General features: G+C 38.8%; 1 protein-coding gene across 1 annotated transcript in view; it reads left to right on the top strand.

Moving 5' to 3' along the window:
- LOC101160243 (transmembrane protein 132C) overlaps positions 1-16,936 on the top strand; it is a 239,825-nt gene that overhangs the window by 168,010 nt on the left and 54,879 nt on the right. Inside the window, exon 5 of the mRNA XM_020705714.2 lies at positions 16,653-16,848. Coding sequence (XP_020561373.2) covers positions 16,653-16,848 — 196 coding nt within the window. The remainder of the gene's footprint in view (positions 1-16,652; positions 16,849-16,936) is intronic.

Genomic DNA, 16,936 nt, shown 5'->3' on the forward strand with positions numbered 1-16,936 from the left:
TTACATTTTTTTACTAAAATGTCCTAAGTTGTAATTGCACTTGCTTGAAAAGACATTTTATAAATAAAGATAAAAAAATTAAATTAATTACTGGTTTTACATAATCACTGAATCCAAGCTGCTCTAACTACACAAGAATGACGTTTTCAAATGAATTTGGTTTTAAAAAAAAGATTTTTGTAGTTGGGATAAGCAGTTGACAGTCTCACAAGGACAAAGCTGAACTTAAAACATATAAACTAATCTAAGTTTTAGTAAAAAACATCCTAACCTTGCTCTACGTTGCTCGTTTGGCCCTTGTTGCCTATTCATGCATATATACATCAAACCACTTCTGCTCTAAAGTTACCCTAAGACGGATGGACAGACAGACAGACAGACAGACAGACAGACAGACAGACAGACAGACAGACAGACAGACAGACAGACAGACAGACAGACAGACAGATTATTTTTTTGTCTTTGGTGGAAAATTGCTTGAATGCCCGCTGCCTCATCACACGACATATAAACATGTGAATTTGTGATGTAATCTAAAAGCACCATTAGAGAACAGTAGCTCTCCTTGTAGATTCAAGGGAATTGAATTGAAGGGAATTTAACATATATATAATTTTTTTTTCTTTTCATAACTGAAGGCAAAATTGAACCAAAAGCAGTGTAGGAGTTGAGAACCTCCATGGTCAAAACACGTGGCATGTTTGCAGGAAGTTCCGTTTTGTCTAAAACTGGTGAAAAATTTGTCTGTGACCAAAAAACAAGACCAACTAAAAACAATTCTTTGCAGAAGGCTCACACTGAAAATAGAGCCATGAAGTCAAAGTACTGATCCATTCAGGTGTTTTAATTTGGACCAGCTGCTCTTTTAATGTGGCTTTGCAGGCAAGAGCATTGATAGCATCTCCTCACACCGCTAACAACTCCCCGTTCGTAACATTAAGGAAGATATTTACCGCTTACAGCTGGCCGTGGCTGCAGCATCTTGCTGCTTAAGTCCCAGCACAGCCAGTCCAGTCTGGGAATCTGTGAAGACGCTCCAGGTGTTTTGTCAGCACACAGGACAAACGTCGTAAAAAGTGATGCAGGTAGTTGTTAGAAGTCAGCTTTTATCAGCTAAAATAAGTCAATATGTTCTTGAGTTTTTCTCAGTGGTTCCTACTTTTTTGTCTTTAATGCAATGATGACCAACAACATAAAATTACGATTTTTCTTTTGTCTTCCTTTATTGTTTTAAGATGTTGCTCTGTAAACCTAGATTCCAGGGCATTTAAAAGCCCCCTGCTCTCCCTTGAGAAATTCTTAATTCAATGCTTTAGACCCTCCGTGCGACTCCCTATCCTCACATCTCCTTAGCATACTTTAATAGTGGAGTGTGATGGCAGCGTAGGCTGGCCTTTATCTCTTCTCTTCTCTTCTCTTGGCCTTTCTGGTTCTTTCTAGTTTCCGCCGCTGTCTCTTCTCCTCTACTCAGTGTTTTTCACTCTATTTGTTGTGATAAATGACTGTAAGATGTGATTTCCCCAGGATCATATCTCTCTTTGGGCCACACACCATAATTAGACAGCATGATTAATAATTCATTTTTCCCTTTTTCCTCTTTGGAAGTCTCTGTCAGAGTGCATATGTGAGAGCCCGGGTTGGGCGTCTGCGTGGGTTTGTGGAAATCCATCACATGATATAAAGCCTAACGTTGAGTCATTTTCCAGTCTGAGCTTGAAACGATGAAGAAGTTTCTGCTGAAACAATAAAGAAAATTAGTTCACCCAAGAAACTCGACCTGCACATCAATGTTTGAAGAACCACTCCAATGAAAACAGTGTTTTTTGTGTTCTTGTGGCATTTTTTTGATAATGGAGGACATACATACAGAAAAGAATAAGCTCAAACTTGCATTTCTGATGATTTATTTACTAAAATTTTGGTGAATTAGGAGCAGACAAAAACATGCAATTGGAAAATGATCATATTTGTTACGTAAAAAACATGCTTCTTGCCCCACTCAGACCCCAATAAGGAGGGGGGTGGGGGTTGATCTGCACCTACTATCCTGCCCACAACTCAGAGGTAGGTTTCTAATAAACTCCTCCCACTCTACAGAAACTATGTCCAAGAAAAGGACACGGTTAATTTTTTTTTGGCTAAAAACTAAAGAAATCATACTAAAAAAAACACTGGGAACACTTTGAAAAAATAGATCCAAAAATTATTGGGGTGAGACGTTAAGAGAAACATAAAAGGAAATTAGGATTAGTAAGAAAAAAAATACCTATGTATATATTTGAGTTGATATAAATTGTGCACCACATCTCTAAAGTATTGTTATGAGGTTTAAAAAGGACATATTATTGTTTACATGTACGTCTTTGGGATCTTTATGAATTTGTTCGGTGTCCATAGAGATGTTTGACCTAAACAGCTCTTCTGCTGCTTTTTCTTATGCGACAATGGACAATAATAACAACTTTCATAATTATAATAGATTTTACTAAGGAGGAGCCTTTCAGACACTTATAAAGTCTGTGCAAACTGGAAACATAAAAAAAAAGACAGATATGCAATCAAATTAAGCCAAAATGGTAAACAATGAAAAAAGAAGTACAATGGGTCCAATATCAAACATAAAGTGAAATATTTTCTGTAGCAAATCCTAAACAGATTTGAGTTCAACTTGCAAAAGTAAAGACTTTAGTAATGTCAGAGGGGAGTGAATTTTAAGGTTGCGGTGAGGAGTGGCTGAATGCCCTTTTCTGCACAATGAGTGCAGACGGAACAGGGAGAAGGACGCTCTGAATGTGTAGGCAGTTACAGTGATATGTGGGATATCAATTCCAGCAGCTGAGGTTGCAAGTTGCCTTGTAAGTCAAAAGCAACATCTTGTGTGGGAGGTGAAATGAGGCTGGAAGCCATGGAGCCTTTTGTAGAACAGGTGTGATAGGACAGGTCAGGTGACTGAAACTCAGCTGCTTCCTTGTGTAGTGCTGATTCAATCAGAACAGTACCAACAGGACATGTCTAGTGCCTAACTTCCACATTTTTGTACATCCTTTATATTTTTATTTTGTGTTTTTTCATGTCCAGCTAACCTGAGCATTTTATCAACATAATTTTGCATTTAACAAAAGAGTGGTTTTGTTCAATTAGTTTGTTGCACCCTAAAAGAAAAGAACCCTAGTTCTGGTCTGTGCTCGTCTGGGGCTGTGGCCGCTCTTCTGGGGCGGGCACTCCTGGCACGGCGGGAGGGCTGCTTTCCTGGTTGGGCTGGAGGTTGCACTCTCTGTCCCCCCCATGCCTCCCTGCTCACTTTGGGGCCCCAGCGGCGGTCCTGCTGGCCCTGCTCTGGCTGGCGGATGTGATCACACTTTCACACTAGTTGATTCAAATGCATAAGTATGCGTGTGTGAACATTATTTGTATTGTGTACATGTTGACATCTGACTATTTTGGGAGCCAACAGGTATGTTTAAAACATTTGAATGTGTGTGTGGACAGACCCCGCCCTTATAGATGTGTGTTACATCTGGACCTCACCTTAATAAGTATAACCATCCAGAAACGTGTTGGTATTTGCTGCTTCATGGTTTGACCCCCCCCCCCCCCCTTTCTATAATCACCCTTCTATCCCCGCTCTCTAACATCCCTCTCTCTTCTTCCCTCCTTTCCTTTTCCATCCGGTCCAACACAAAAGATTTTCAAATATGATTTAAAATGAATAAAGTTTGGCCTCGATTACAAAAGGGGTTTATTCAGACATACCTCCGGTTTGTCAGAAGATTCATAACCCCTGTTGTTAAAGTAAAGTATGTCCAACACAAGAGGCCTTCAGCTCTCATGTGTTTGCCCAGCTGTTGGACAGGACAAGTTATAAAATAAAATAAAAAAAAGAGAGAAAGCTCCTGTAACCTCGATTTTATGGCCATAAAACTTTCTGTAAACAAATAAAAAAACATTTTATTTAAATCTCAGTGGATGGTCTTACATACACAAACATTGTGCATAATGTATGTTTTCACAAACAAAGTGAAGTTCTTTGTTGCACGTATGTAAGAAGTAAAGCAAAACGGATCATTAAACAGTAGGAAGGCCATTGTGAGGAATTGTGTGTTTATGTAGTGAAAGCAAAATTACCACAGACTTCATGCAGACCATTTTGTATATGTGCACTGTGGGAGTTGAGTCATAACTGTGCGGAACTACATAAACTGGAAATTACTTAAAAGCCTCATGGCTGTTTCAGTAATTCTAGTTTAGAGCAAAAGCTATTACTCTATAACAAATTGTAAAAGTAATTTTACCTGGATGTAAATGAATAAAAGATTCACAATTAAGAAGTCAATACACGTACCTAAAATTTGTTACCAACAGAGGACACGATTCACGGTTCTAACTCTGGTTCCATACACTGCTTTTTTCTTCTTCTTCTCTAAGACAAATTGATTTCTGCTCAAATAAATAAAACAAAGGAAATGTCATTTCTGCCCATCAGGGCCAAATAGGCCATATCTCAAAAGGCATATTTTCGCCTCTGTAGAAAAATACCACAAAGGTATCAGTGAGGACGGAGAAAGGCAGAGATTGATGTGAAACATTGTGCCGGATTAAATCAGGGTTTAAGAAGGTTAGTGTGCCTGTCTGTCTGTCTGTCTGTCTGTCTGTCTGTCTGTCTGTCTGTCTGTCTGTCTGTCTGTCTGTCTGTCTGTCTGTCTGTCTGTCTGTCTGTCTGTCTGTCTGTCTGTCTGTCTGTCTGTCTGTCTGTCTGTCTGTCTGTCTGTCTGTCTGTCTGTCTGTCTGTCTGTCTGTCTGTCTGTCTGTCTGTCTGTCTGTCTGTCTGTCTGTTTGTGCCTAAGGTTAGAAGAAAAAAAAAAAAAACGAGACTGTTTTTTCTCATGGCGGGGCAGCAGTGGAGATGACTGCATCCAATTACACTGTATGTTTTATTACACTCCTGCCTGTGTCACATTTAGAGTCAGGCACTGGTTTGTTAATGTCTGTCTGTCGGATTTTCAGAGGCTTTTTTCCTGCAGCTCCGCAAATCGATACGACGCTGCTGTTGGTGTTTGAGTGTGTGAGACTGGCAAAAGGGAATTTAAGGCCAATAGAAACCAATAAAGTTTAAATCAGAGCAGACTGATCTTTGCCTGCACATTTGGCTTTCCTTGTTTCCTTTGTGGCTGTTAAGCAATGCCATAGCCTGACATTTTTTTAAAAAAAGGCTATTTTCAATGTATAATTTTTGTTCATTTTTCACTTTTTCTAGTAAATTAGTGCAAATGTTTATTATTTTAAACAGCACCTTAATTTGTTTTTCTACATTTATTTTGTATTTGCTCCTTTGTGCTTCAGTGAGCTACTGTTGCTCTATCCGTATGTATTTATATGAATAGATAGTTAATATTTTGAATTAAATGTTCAGATGCAACATGCACAGCAGTCATGCAGCTGTCAGGCAACACATGATTAGTGACATCCTCAAAAAAAAAGGGTTTGAAAGAGATGTTTATAACGAGTGAAACTTTGATTGAACTTCAGCTATAATAATAAACCACATCCGAAGGCTAAATAATTGTAACAATCACTTTTTTATAAGCTACTCTGCATTTTTTTCTGTTTAAAGCAGTGGTTAATGAAGTGATGTTGATATACTAAGTGTAATTTTCTACAGGAAAGCAGCAGTTCTCTTTTAAAAGCTCCTGCAGCCATGATAAATGCTTCTTCCCGGCATCTACCTCCGCTTTTCCTGCTGTGTGCCCCAAAAATAAGGCAAAGAATCCATGAAAAATACACAGAAAAAGCCAACAAAAGGGAGACGCCTGGGACCAAACACACACCGTTATCTCTGTGCTGTGCCTCTCTTAAAAGCATTTGCATGTTGGTTTGGATCTGGTGCATCTCCTCCCGTCTGAAATGAGAGGATGAGGAGCCATTGTTAAAATGAGGAAGAAAGAACGGACTTTAAGGGGGATATGAAGGTTATGAGATGGTGTTTGGAGACTGTGTGTTCATGTAAGCCCTTGATGGGGGGTCTGTTCATGAAAAAAAAGATGTATGAGCAGCCAGGAAAGAGAATGGGTGGTGTAACGCGTGTGAGAGGAAGATGAAGGTAAGGAGGGGTTTTCAGTGCATCATCTGAGAGGAAGGTCTTGAACAGAGGCCAAAAGAAAAGAATGAAGAAAAATAATCTACACACAAAGGGAAGCATCTGCATATATAGATGTTTTATCTATAAAAAAGGGAGGATTTTCTGTATACAAATTAAAATAAGATGACTGTGACCAAAGACACAGCACCTGAATTTATATCTGCAGCCTCTTACGCTAAAATCTTTATTTTCTTCTTGTCAGCATGTTTTTTATTTTTTATGTGATGTAAACAAGATTAGGAGTTACAGTTTTATAAATGGATCCTAGATTTTGTGGGGATTGCTCATGTTCTCATGCAAAATAAGGAAATTGGTCTTCTTTTATTCTTTAACCGTATTTTCTTTTTTTAACACGCATGTGAGAGACATTTTCTTTTTTTGTCTGGACATCTTTCTTTGAATTAAATCATAGGAAAAAAGGAAATATTCAGGTTACAACAAAGCAAATAAAGAAGTCATGTTTCACATTGAACTGTTTTGTGCGCATCATAAGATGAACTCAAAATCTTTTTGTTTTATTTTGTAAAATGCGTCTTATGTCCAGACTGCGTTTATTTAGGATTAATTCTGGTTGTGCATACTGTTGTCGAAAGGGATTATTATTTTATTGTTTTTCTTAAAAAGGAGCGCTGCGCTCTATCAAAATGTTTGTGTGATGTTATTTTGAATATTCTAACGCAGCTAATATTTAGCGTTGTTGGACTTTTCTCTATTTTTTTTTAATGTGTTACCAACAAAGCGGAGAGTTAGCGTCGTCACAGTAATGTTTGTTGTAGTGGTTTCAGTCTTGCAACCAAAGTTGGGAGTTACAGTTATTGAACGCACTTAATAAAGTCTGAAGGACAGACCTATCTTCGATGCTTCTGTTTTAATGCACCCTACAGTTCGGGTCACATCATGTATAACATCATTGCAAATATAGACCATTTTATTAATGTTGTTTTTTTATTATTGTTTTCCTGTTTCTCTTTCTTTATTATAGTATCTTCCACCATTTTTTGCCGCTTAACGCCTTATACAATTCTTCAGGTATTTCAACCATTTAACTAATAAAATCTTCAGCTTTTTCCAGCTATGACTTTCGGTTTTACAAATCTTTGAACTTTTCAAGATATTCCGGGATTTTTTGCCTTGAAATACATGGGGAATCCTTGGTGCAGAAGCTCGCTGGTTCGAGCATTTTTCACAAAAATATCTTTTTTGTTATTGTGTTGTTTTCACTTTATTTATGGTCAACTTTGATCATTTCTTTCTTTCTTTTTTATTTTGTGCCAATTATTACCCTTTAAGTTTCATTTTCATTCAGCAGTTTAGCATTAAACCATGTATTTTCCTCTTGAAATGCAGCTCATTTGAGGTCCTTTTTTAATTGCATTAAGTGAAGTAAGTTAAGGGATTTGCACTTCAGGACCACTGCACTTTTTCCAAGTGAACATTTATTTTCCTCTCTTCCTCTTTACTCTCCATGTCCCTGGACTTCAGTGTTTGAGAGCTGATGGTAACCCAGATCTTAGTGGAGGGCAGTGGAGGCTAAACCAGGTTAAGAAGACTCAAAGGATGTGTGTGTTTTCAGTCAAGCTAAGTGTGCATCAGGTTTTTTTTTCTTTTTAATGAAATGTTGGCCAGGCAACCACTGAGTACAAACACAAAGTTACACAAAAACACACACGTGTTTGTCGGTCATGAGGGTTTCAGATGAACTGAGGGGTTGTCTGTGACAGAGCAGAATAAAGGTGAAAGTGTGTGACGGCTCTGACAGAGTGGTGTCAGCCGGTGGTTTCGCAGGGATTCATCTCACTTTAGTCTCTCCTGTCCTCTCTTCCATTCGGCCGTCCATTTGTCCGTTTCATTTGCAAAGTACCCCGTTTCTGTCTCTTTGGGTCTCACGCTCACCTGCAGCAGCTCCTGCATGTTTACATGCCTTAGGGGAAATGCTGTTTTTTCGTAGGAGGAAAAAAAAAATACATAAAAATTGTTTCATTACCTCTTTTCTTGTTGTCCGCTTCCTATTTCCATCTTGCATTTTCTCACCTGTACCCCCTCTCAGGGGACGCTTCTTCTCTTCTTCCCTGCAGTTTGTGTCTGTTGATATGTTTGAGTGTTTGTTCTCCATTGTCCTTTGAATTTCCCCCGAGACCACCACTTTTCTGCAGCATGCTTTGAAAAGACGCCCTGTCTTCCCAGCACTTACCGCATGACGTGAGTGATTGCGTGTTTGTTATATATGTTCTTTTTGAACCTTCCAGGGAGATTTTTCTTCACCTCCGTCTTCTCTTGAGGAGAATGAGCCGTTGAGAGTTCAGCGACAGGGCTTGGATTACAGAGGAGCCGCAGGACGCCCAAGTTCCCCAACTGCCGCATATTTTTGGAATAAAACTTGAATTATCAGCAACTGCTGTAGCTGTGTTCCTTTGTATCAGTTTTTTCATCAAGTCATGCCACTCCGTCTTGACGACACACTTAAATGAGAATGAGAAAACTGTTGAAAAACATAAAGACCCTCTGAATGTCATTTGAGTTGACACAGTCTGGAAAATAAGTATTTTAATTGATGGCAAAATAGATAAAAAGAAAGAAAATAAATAAATCATTTTCCCTAATCAGCTCTGAGACTCTAGAAGAGCCACAGCACTCACAGACTTAAGTGAGTCCATCCGTCTCTGAAGGCACTTGCAGATGCCAGAAGTGTCTTTTTATCTGGGTTTATAGGCTAAGCCATGCCAGCATCCCCAGGCAGCAAAACATCAGAGAGATCTGTATCTGCCTGTCTTGTTTTGCACCAAGCTATCAATTGACTTCCAAAGGAATAAAAGTCCAACCTCAGATATTCAATCCCTCTGCAGAACTGTTTTTATAAAGTGAATGGCCTCAGATCATATTGTAAAGATTAAGAGCTTGTATTGTGCCTTTACCCATTTTTCATTATTTTCTGTTTGTAAATGTGAAAGCTGCATGACAAAGTTACAAAACCATGTCTTAGAGATTTTTTTGACATCTCGAAATACTTTCTGACAAACTCATTTGTGGTCCAAGCATTTGTTTAACTATGTCATCCTGGCACTTTTCTATAAAGTGCACTGTTTTTAGCTTAATTTGAAGCAAAAAAAAATATGCGCTTCTTCATTTTTACAAATAAGCAAAACTTCCACAGTTCCCAAATTGCTTACCTACATAAACATGGAAGTATTAACCCTATCAAATGAGAAGCCTTTTGTTGATTTGCACAATTTCTTTCTTGGAAAAAGACCATTCACTGTTTACAAAGAAAACTTCTGTTTAAAAATGATATGTATAGCAAAAAAAATCTCTTATTTAAAATACTTTTTAATGAGCTGGAATTTAGTTTTTTCGTATTTCAAGTGCAATAAGATATTTAAAGTAGAAACGAGATAAAAATACCTGGTGATATTTTTTCTAGTGTAAATCGTGTTAAGCACAGATTGACCCTGTCAGTCTTGGAGTGCTGACTGTTGCCGCCGTATCAGTGTCTGGAAACACGGCTGAAGGTCAGCGTTGCCTCAAGGAAGACGAACTCTGAGCTGCTGAGAAAGTGTGAATTTCTGCAGCAGCTTTGGTTTCTAGTACTGTCGTTTTGTGTGTACGTGTGTGTTTGTCTGCGTATGCACCAGAGAACAGTGTAATATTGTTTTGGAAGCCTAGTGGTCGAGAAGGAGCTAACACCTGAATGAACCTGTCACTGTAGACACATTGCTTTTTCAGCTCCAGTGATTACACTGCACCCAAACACGCTCAACAGTTTTGGGATAGTTCTTCATGCACGGGTGTGTGTGTGTGCGCGCCTCACAATGTGTGTTGCTTATGGCTTGCCTGTGTGCATGTGTCTATGTGAGAGACAGGAAGTGAAAGCAGAGCTGGCAGAGCATTGTGTCTCTGAGTGTATGTGTCTGAACCTATATGCTGTTTGTGCCTTCTCCCCATAAAATTTAAATTAGGTATATTGCTGCTGCGTTCTGTGATGTTTGAAGAAAAAAAAATACAGTGATTTTGATGGTTGTTCTTGAATGTGTGCACATGTGCATGAAGGAGAAATGCCAACATTTCTTTACTCATCTCTGCATTGCTAACGCATCAGATTGATTGTGCTGAATGAAAAGGATTTTCACACACAGACATCTATAATGCCTGTTTAGATCTATAGTTTGACCAATAGGTTTGTCGCTTGTTGCAACATAAAGCAATATATATATATATACTTAAAACATATAATGTGACAAATAAATGAAAAATAATAATTAAAAAAAACTGAAAAAAAGAACAAAAGGGGGTTTATACAAATTTACACCCTGGTTACCCAAAGATATATAACCTCTTTTTGTAATATTTAAACCTGTCCAACACAAAAGGCCTTCAGCTCTCATCTGTTCGCTCAGTTGTTAGACAGAACAAATAAAAGAAAAAAAAAACACGTTTTTTTTTTTTATTTCTTTCAAGTTTACAATGCGATTCAGTTTCACGTTTAAACTGTTTTTATTTATTCTAATTTGACATCAAATTAACCCACATGGTTGGCACTTTATGGGGTTATAATGTAAATGTCACCTATAGAGCATTAAAGACCCACTCTGAGGAAAATCATCTTTTTGGTGTTTCTGATGTCTTCTCATGGCATTTTTCTGACAAAGGAGGACAGATATAAAGCATGTTAAGCGTAAAATAACTTTCTGAGTATTTCTTTATTCAAATCATTGTGAATCAGGAAAAGACAAAAAAAAAATGCCTTTTGGAAAAAATAGTGCATTTGTGATGTAGAAAATATGCTGGGCGGGCCACAAGCTCCCCGCTCTGAGCTTTCTGAAATGAGGAGGGGTTGCTTTGCGCCCACAATACAGAGGCAAATTTCTAATGAACTCCTCCATCCTAGAAAATGTAGAAAATGACACACGGCCTCTAATTTTTGCTATAAACGACATAATCATAATTAAAAAAACATAAGGAACACTTTGAAAAAAAGTGATTGCAATGGACATTTAAGCATATGAATTGAAACTGAGCTTAACAGCTGCAAAATCACATAGTTCTCTGTTCTTTAAAAACTTAAATTTGAATTACATCAACTGGGCTTTTGTGCAAGTTCAGCCACTTTTCTGTGCAACAATTTATGCTCCAGTTTACTTTAGTATTTTCAAATGAAAGAATTGCACAGTTTGTCTTCTCAGCAAAGGTAAAACTTACTCTTCTCTCTTCATGCAGAAAACTATCAATGCCTAAAAAAAGCAAAAGCTGGCCTGAGATAAACACAAGGGAGGTTTTTGCATTTCAAGGACATGATGGCCCAGGATGATTGTGGCTGCGCACGGCTCTAAAAAAGCTGTGAGTTCAGCAGACACTTTAATCTGGAAGATGAAGATGGTGGAAAGGGTTTGATGATGATGTGGTGTGATTTGCTGGTATTTATTTCTTTTAGTATCATGGACGCAGGTTTGGTTGGGAATCCAGAGTGCTGTATGTGGTGGTATCTAATGGACTAAATTGCAAATAGCATCAAAATAAATACCCCCATATTAGTTTCCTCTTTGAAGAGTGTAGCAGCAAACAAAAATCCTTCAGTACAGCAAGATTTTGGGTTTGTCCGTTTGGGCTCTGGTCCTTCATCGCTCACACTTTCCTTCTGCTCTGACTGAGGACATATTGGTACTGAAAAGCCCATTGAAACTTTATGTAAAATTAAGAAAATGCTAAATGTTTATCACAACCACTGACAAAAGAAATACGAGTAGAGTTTGTTTATAACAAACATGAGAGTTAACATTCACTGATGAATAAATATATTTAAAATGTCTAGTGCTATTTCTATTCAGTCTTGGTAAGAACCCAATATTTTTGGAACATTCCTACATACTGCAAACACGGTGGCGCAGTGGTTAGCGCTTTTGCCTCACAGCAAGAAGGCCCCTGGTTCAAGTCCCAGCTGGGGGGTCTGAACCAGAACATCAATGGGGAACTTTTCTGTGTGGAGTTTGCATGTTCTACCCGTGCATGCATAGGTTTTCCTACAACTTCATAGCTTAATTGGTTAATCTAAATGAACCCTAGGTGTGAATGTGGGAGCGTGTGTGATTGTGGATACTTCACCCTGCGACAGACTGGCAACCTGTCCAGGGTGCCCCCTTGCCTTCGCCCCCACAAGCGGCCGGCACCAGCAGCCCCGTGACCCCAAAGGGGAATAAACGGAAGAAGATGAATGATTCCTACACACTGCATAAGCAGGGGAGAGAATAAAATGCTTCCAACACAGTGCTGGTGCCAAACAGGTACTTTTGAAATGGAACAAAAAAAACAAAAAACATTAAAGTTTGACAAAGCAGCATGAAAGGGTGAAGGACAGTGCTTGAATGGGTCGAAAATGCTATTATTTTCTTATTTTTGACAGTCTGCACTGCAGCGCTGCATTTTATTTTCACATGTGTTGAAATAAACGCATATTTCACCACTCACCGCCACAACAACTGTGTTTTTTGGAGCATCATACACATTCCTCTTATCCGTTGCAACTTAATTAGAATCTTTTGCTGTGGAGTCCAGCCAAACCTTTTTTCGCTTCACCTTTGGCATTTTGACTAAAGTGATAGGGATGTTAAAGAAGAAGCACCCAAATCTGGATAAAGTACCGTAAACGAGTACCAACTTAACATCAAGTTTTGGAACCTATTATACCTTTAACTGGAAGAAACTTCAAGCAAAACACATTTTCGCCAGCTGAGATCAGACGTACTCAAACAAAACAACACTAAAAACCAGTGGGCTAATGTAAAGCTGCATTCACACCAAACACGAGTCGTGAGGCATCGATTTTCAATGTTTAATCAATGTACAGATGCAATCTGAGGTCCTGGGGCACAATTTTAATGACAGCTGCACGATTTAAGTGGCTTGATTTGATCGTCATAGCGCATCGCTTCCATAGTTCAAAAATCAAAACTTTGGGGAGGACGAAGCAGCATGTCAACCAATCAGGGGCTCAGCTTTGAGCCTGTAATGTTTTTTGTGATGCAATCAGGAAGTGGAATCCAAATCCAACATGGAGGAGAATCTGACTGTTATTTTTCTTATTTTCATCGAGTCAAGATTACAAAGGTCCTCTAATTATATTCTTATTTTTTTTCTCCTGTGACAAATGCGGGACAGCAAGTCATCAAACTGGGTCACAGAGAGAGGGAAGTACCGCTGAAAGCATCCGTCCTTCAGACGAAGCTCCTGCTGCAGGGTTGAAGCTCACTGTACCGAGAGAGGCTCTGATCTCATGAACCCATGGAGATGTAATTACCGATGCCTTTGTAGATCTTTTCAAATAAATAAACCTGATCTTTCAACATCATCTGTTCTTCCATGTATTGCGAATGATATATAGACAGACACCACTCCATGTAGCGGTCAGGCTAAAAACATTTGGCGGGACCTCCTCCTTCACGCGTCTGGGGCGTCAAGCTTATAAAGACATTTTTGGACAAACGTCAAGCTACAAATTTGTCCAGATAGAAGCAGCAAATTTAAACACAGCATAACAATGACGCATCAGGTTGTGGAAAAGGTTTTCAGGAAGGAAAAATGTCCAATGGATCACATGTTTACCTCCCAGTAGTCTAGCCGTGACCCTTGTGCTATCCTAGGCACTTTTACATTGGGAGATGGGTCATCTAGACCCATTGGACAGTGCTCTGAACCTTTTTTATTCAATGATTTCTGATCTTTACTGGTATCCATGGATTACATGAAATCTTTCCACCTTTATCCACCTTTGTCATGGTAGGGAGAAGACGTCATTGGAAGGGTGGGGTCATCTAAGATAGCACAAGGGGTAAAGCAGGAAAAAAACTTCATTCAGAACATTGAGACAGCCAATAAACATGAATTTTATTTGTTTTTATCAGATGTTTATCTGCATCGCTGTAGCATTTTTTCCATGTCTATGCATGCTGCTCCAAATCCAGAGATAGTTTTAATCACATCTCCAGAAGAGAGAAGACTACTGAGACGTGTAATAACCCCACAGGTGTGAGATTAAAAACTTTGGTTTGATTTGTTCCGATGATTGTTTGAGTCAGACTGGATGCCAAACTAGTAGAAGGGATAACAAACTGTGCAATGTGTCTTTCTGACAAAAGAGAAAGAAACATGTCAGATCTGATCCAAACAAAAAACGTAGATGTGTCTCCATCTGTTGTTGTGAGTGGCAGCCACATCCATTCCTTCATTTTGCTCTGACTTGCTGAGACAGAAGTTCAGCTAAAGTAGGAACTTATAATAAATTCTTGAGTGAGAACTAAAACAAATCTGATTCAAAGAGCTAAGAGACTGCACTTTATGTGAATTGCTTTTTCTGTTTAAATGGGTTTTTTTCATTTTACCAAAGAATATTGAAAACAGCAGAGCAAATGCCTTTTAAGTTTATGAATATCATTTAGAGAAACACTCCCAAACTTCAGCAAAATGAAAAGGTTCTCAGAGAGTTTTCTGATTTTTTGCTGCGTTAGAGTATAACGCAGCCTCAAAAGGCCTGATTCTTTCAGAGAAGGACTAACCGTGATGTAATGTTGTGTCCCGTCTGTTACGAGACAGAAAGGAAGCAGGATTTGTGGAGACAGATGACAGTCTTACATGAATCTGGACTTGGTAGGAGGTCAAGGGGAGCTGACACCCATCAGTTTTGCTCCTTAATCTATCTCTGTAACGCATCACTCCCCCATCTCCCAGGACACACACACTCCGTCCATCACACACTCAAACAGCAGATATCACAGACCCACAGCAGCTGGCTTTGTCATGACCTCTAACTTCTATATATCTGTGCGTCTTTATGTGTAGTTCGCAGGTTTAGAACGTTAAAAATCAATTTATAGCTCCTTTCCGTTTTTTTTTTCTTTCTCGTAGTGGATCTTCTTGTCCCTGGGTTTGTGTTTTTTAGGTAGCAGGATGACTGTGGCTGGAAAGAAATGCCTTTTTTCCCAGAAGGAACCAGATAGCCTCAAAGAACAGAATTTGTTTGTCTCTAAAATGTGTTTGAATGTTTCTTTTTTCTATTTCAGTGCAGTTTATCCCTCAGGTGTTGACAATTTATTAGAATAATTTCTCTCAGTGGGTCAGTTATGTTGCACTTAATGTGAATTGTAACTAAGTAAATGCTCCACAACTTTTCATATTTACAGGAAAGGAAAGATTTGTTTCTTAAGATGCTCTTTTTTATTTATGTATTTCTTTTATTCATTCTGTCCTAAATTTATCCTGCATGTCACCTCAGGCCTACGTTCTGGGGTAGACTTCCAGCCACAAGGTGAAGAAGAAGAAGCGGAGAACTGTGTGTAGTGAGACGAGACTGAATGAGGTTTAATTTACAGTAGCAGCAGACAGAATCAGCATCTGTGACAGACTGAGAGGCAAAGCAAACTGTTTTTCAAACTGCAAAAGAGAAAGAACATGATGTTCTGGGATGTTCTTCCTGTTTTACATGTGAATCATGACAAAGCTTTCTAAGAACCAAAATAGTTTTTAATGAAAAACCCTTAATTTAGGGAGAACATTTTGAGTTCACAAGGACTACATCATCTGAAAATACTCTGACCAGAAAGGTGAATACAGTGTTTATCCACTAATTATCCTAAATTTTATAAATTTTGGACCATAATGCCAAAATCTTGAGATGCTGCTAAATAGAACATGTTTAAATTTACATTAACTCCTTTTAGTACTGTTGAAGACTCAATTTTATTTAGTTTCAAATGTTATAATGAATCTAAAGGTTTGGGTATTAAAGCAGCCGGGTTGTGTTTTCGTTCTTTAGAACTGGGATTTGAGACAAATCCTACATCAGGGAGTCTACTAGGTGGGGAGGGGGGGGGCTTTCACTCCAGGCTTTGAAGGCTACTGTCATGCTTCTTTTCAAACAACCCTACCATCGCAGCTGGTGGAACATGCCTGAACCAGGTGTTGGTAGGACAGTGATATCTGGAAAACAAGCAGGGCAGTGGCCCTCATGATCTGGATTCAGACAATTGTGCTTTTTGATGCAACTTTCCCTGTGCTTGTTCATTTGAGCATTTCAAAATGATGGGTAGTGACATCAAAATGTAAATTCTATCTGGAAGATCTTGTCATAATGTTATGCTGAGGGCAGTAAAACTTCCATCAATCCATTTTCTGAACCCTACTGAATCCCATTTGGGGTCACGGGGTTGCAGGAGCCAACCAAGCTACTGTTGAGCACACCCTGAACTGAATGCTAGTCTGTTTCTGAGCCAGACTGAGTATTTTGATGCAAAAACTGTCACGTTTGAGCAGATAAACAATACAAATTAGGGTTTATGCATGCTTGCATGACCCCTGGTGCAGTTTACATACAGGTGTAAAAGCAGATGGAATATCCAGTAAATGGGGGAGAAAACTAAAGTGTTGTGAAGGCTGTGTAAGACATGTCTGAGAAATAAGGAGTAGTATGGTGGTACCTACCCCTAAAATATTTATCTACATGATCTCCATGACGACCTTTTTTTTTTAATTGTAGATTGGAAAGTTCCTCCTATGAAGTGATGCAGCTGGACTTTGAGGTGGAGAATATCATTACCTTCGTTCCAACCCAGACTCTACACTGGACAGTGGAATATCCAGACCGAAGTCAGACAAGTTCCCAGCAGGAAGAGAAAGTCTCACACCTCTACATTAGCAATGCTGACATACAAGGCATTGTACCTCTGGCTGAGGTAAGCACACCAATTTCTATTAATACAGACTCAAATGTTTCTAATAGTTTATATTAATGACCTTTTCTGTTTGAATATACTTAATTGT

This window comes from Oryzias latipes, chromosome 9, assembly GCF_002234675.1.
Source record: "Oryzias latipes chromosome 9, ASM223467v1".
Taxonomy (NCBI): Eukaryota; Metazoa; Chordata; class Actinopteri; order Beloniformes; family Adrianichthyidae; genus Oryzias; species Oryzias latipes.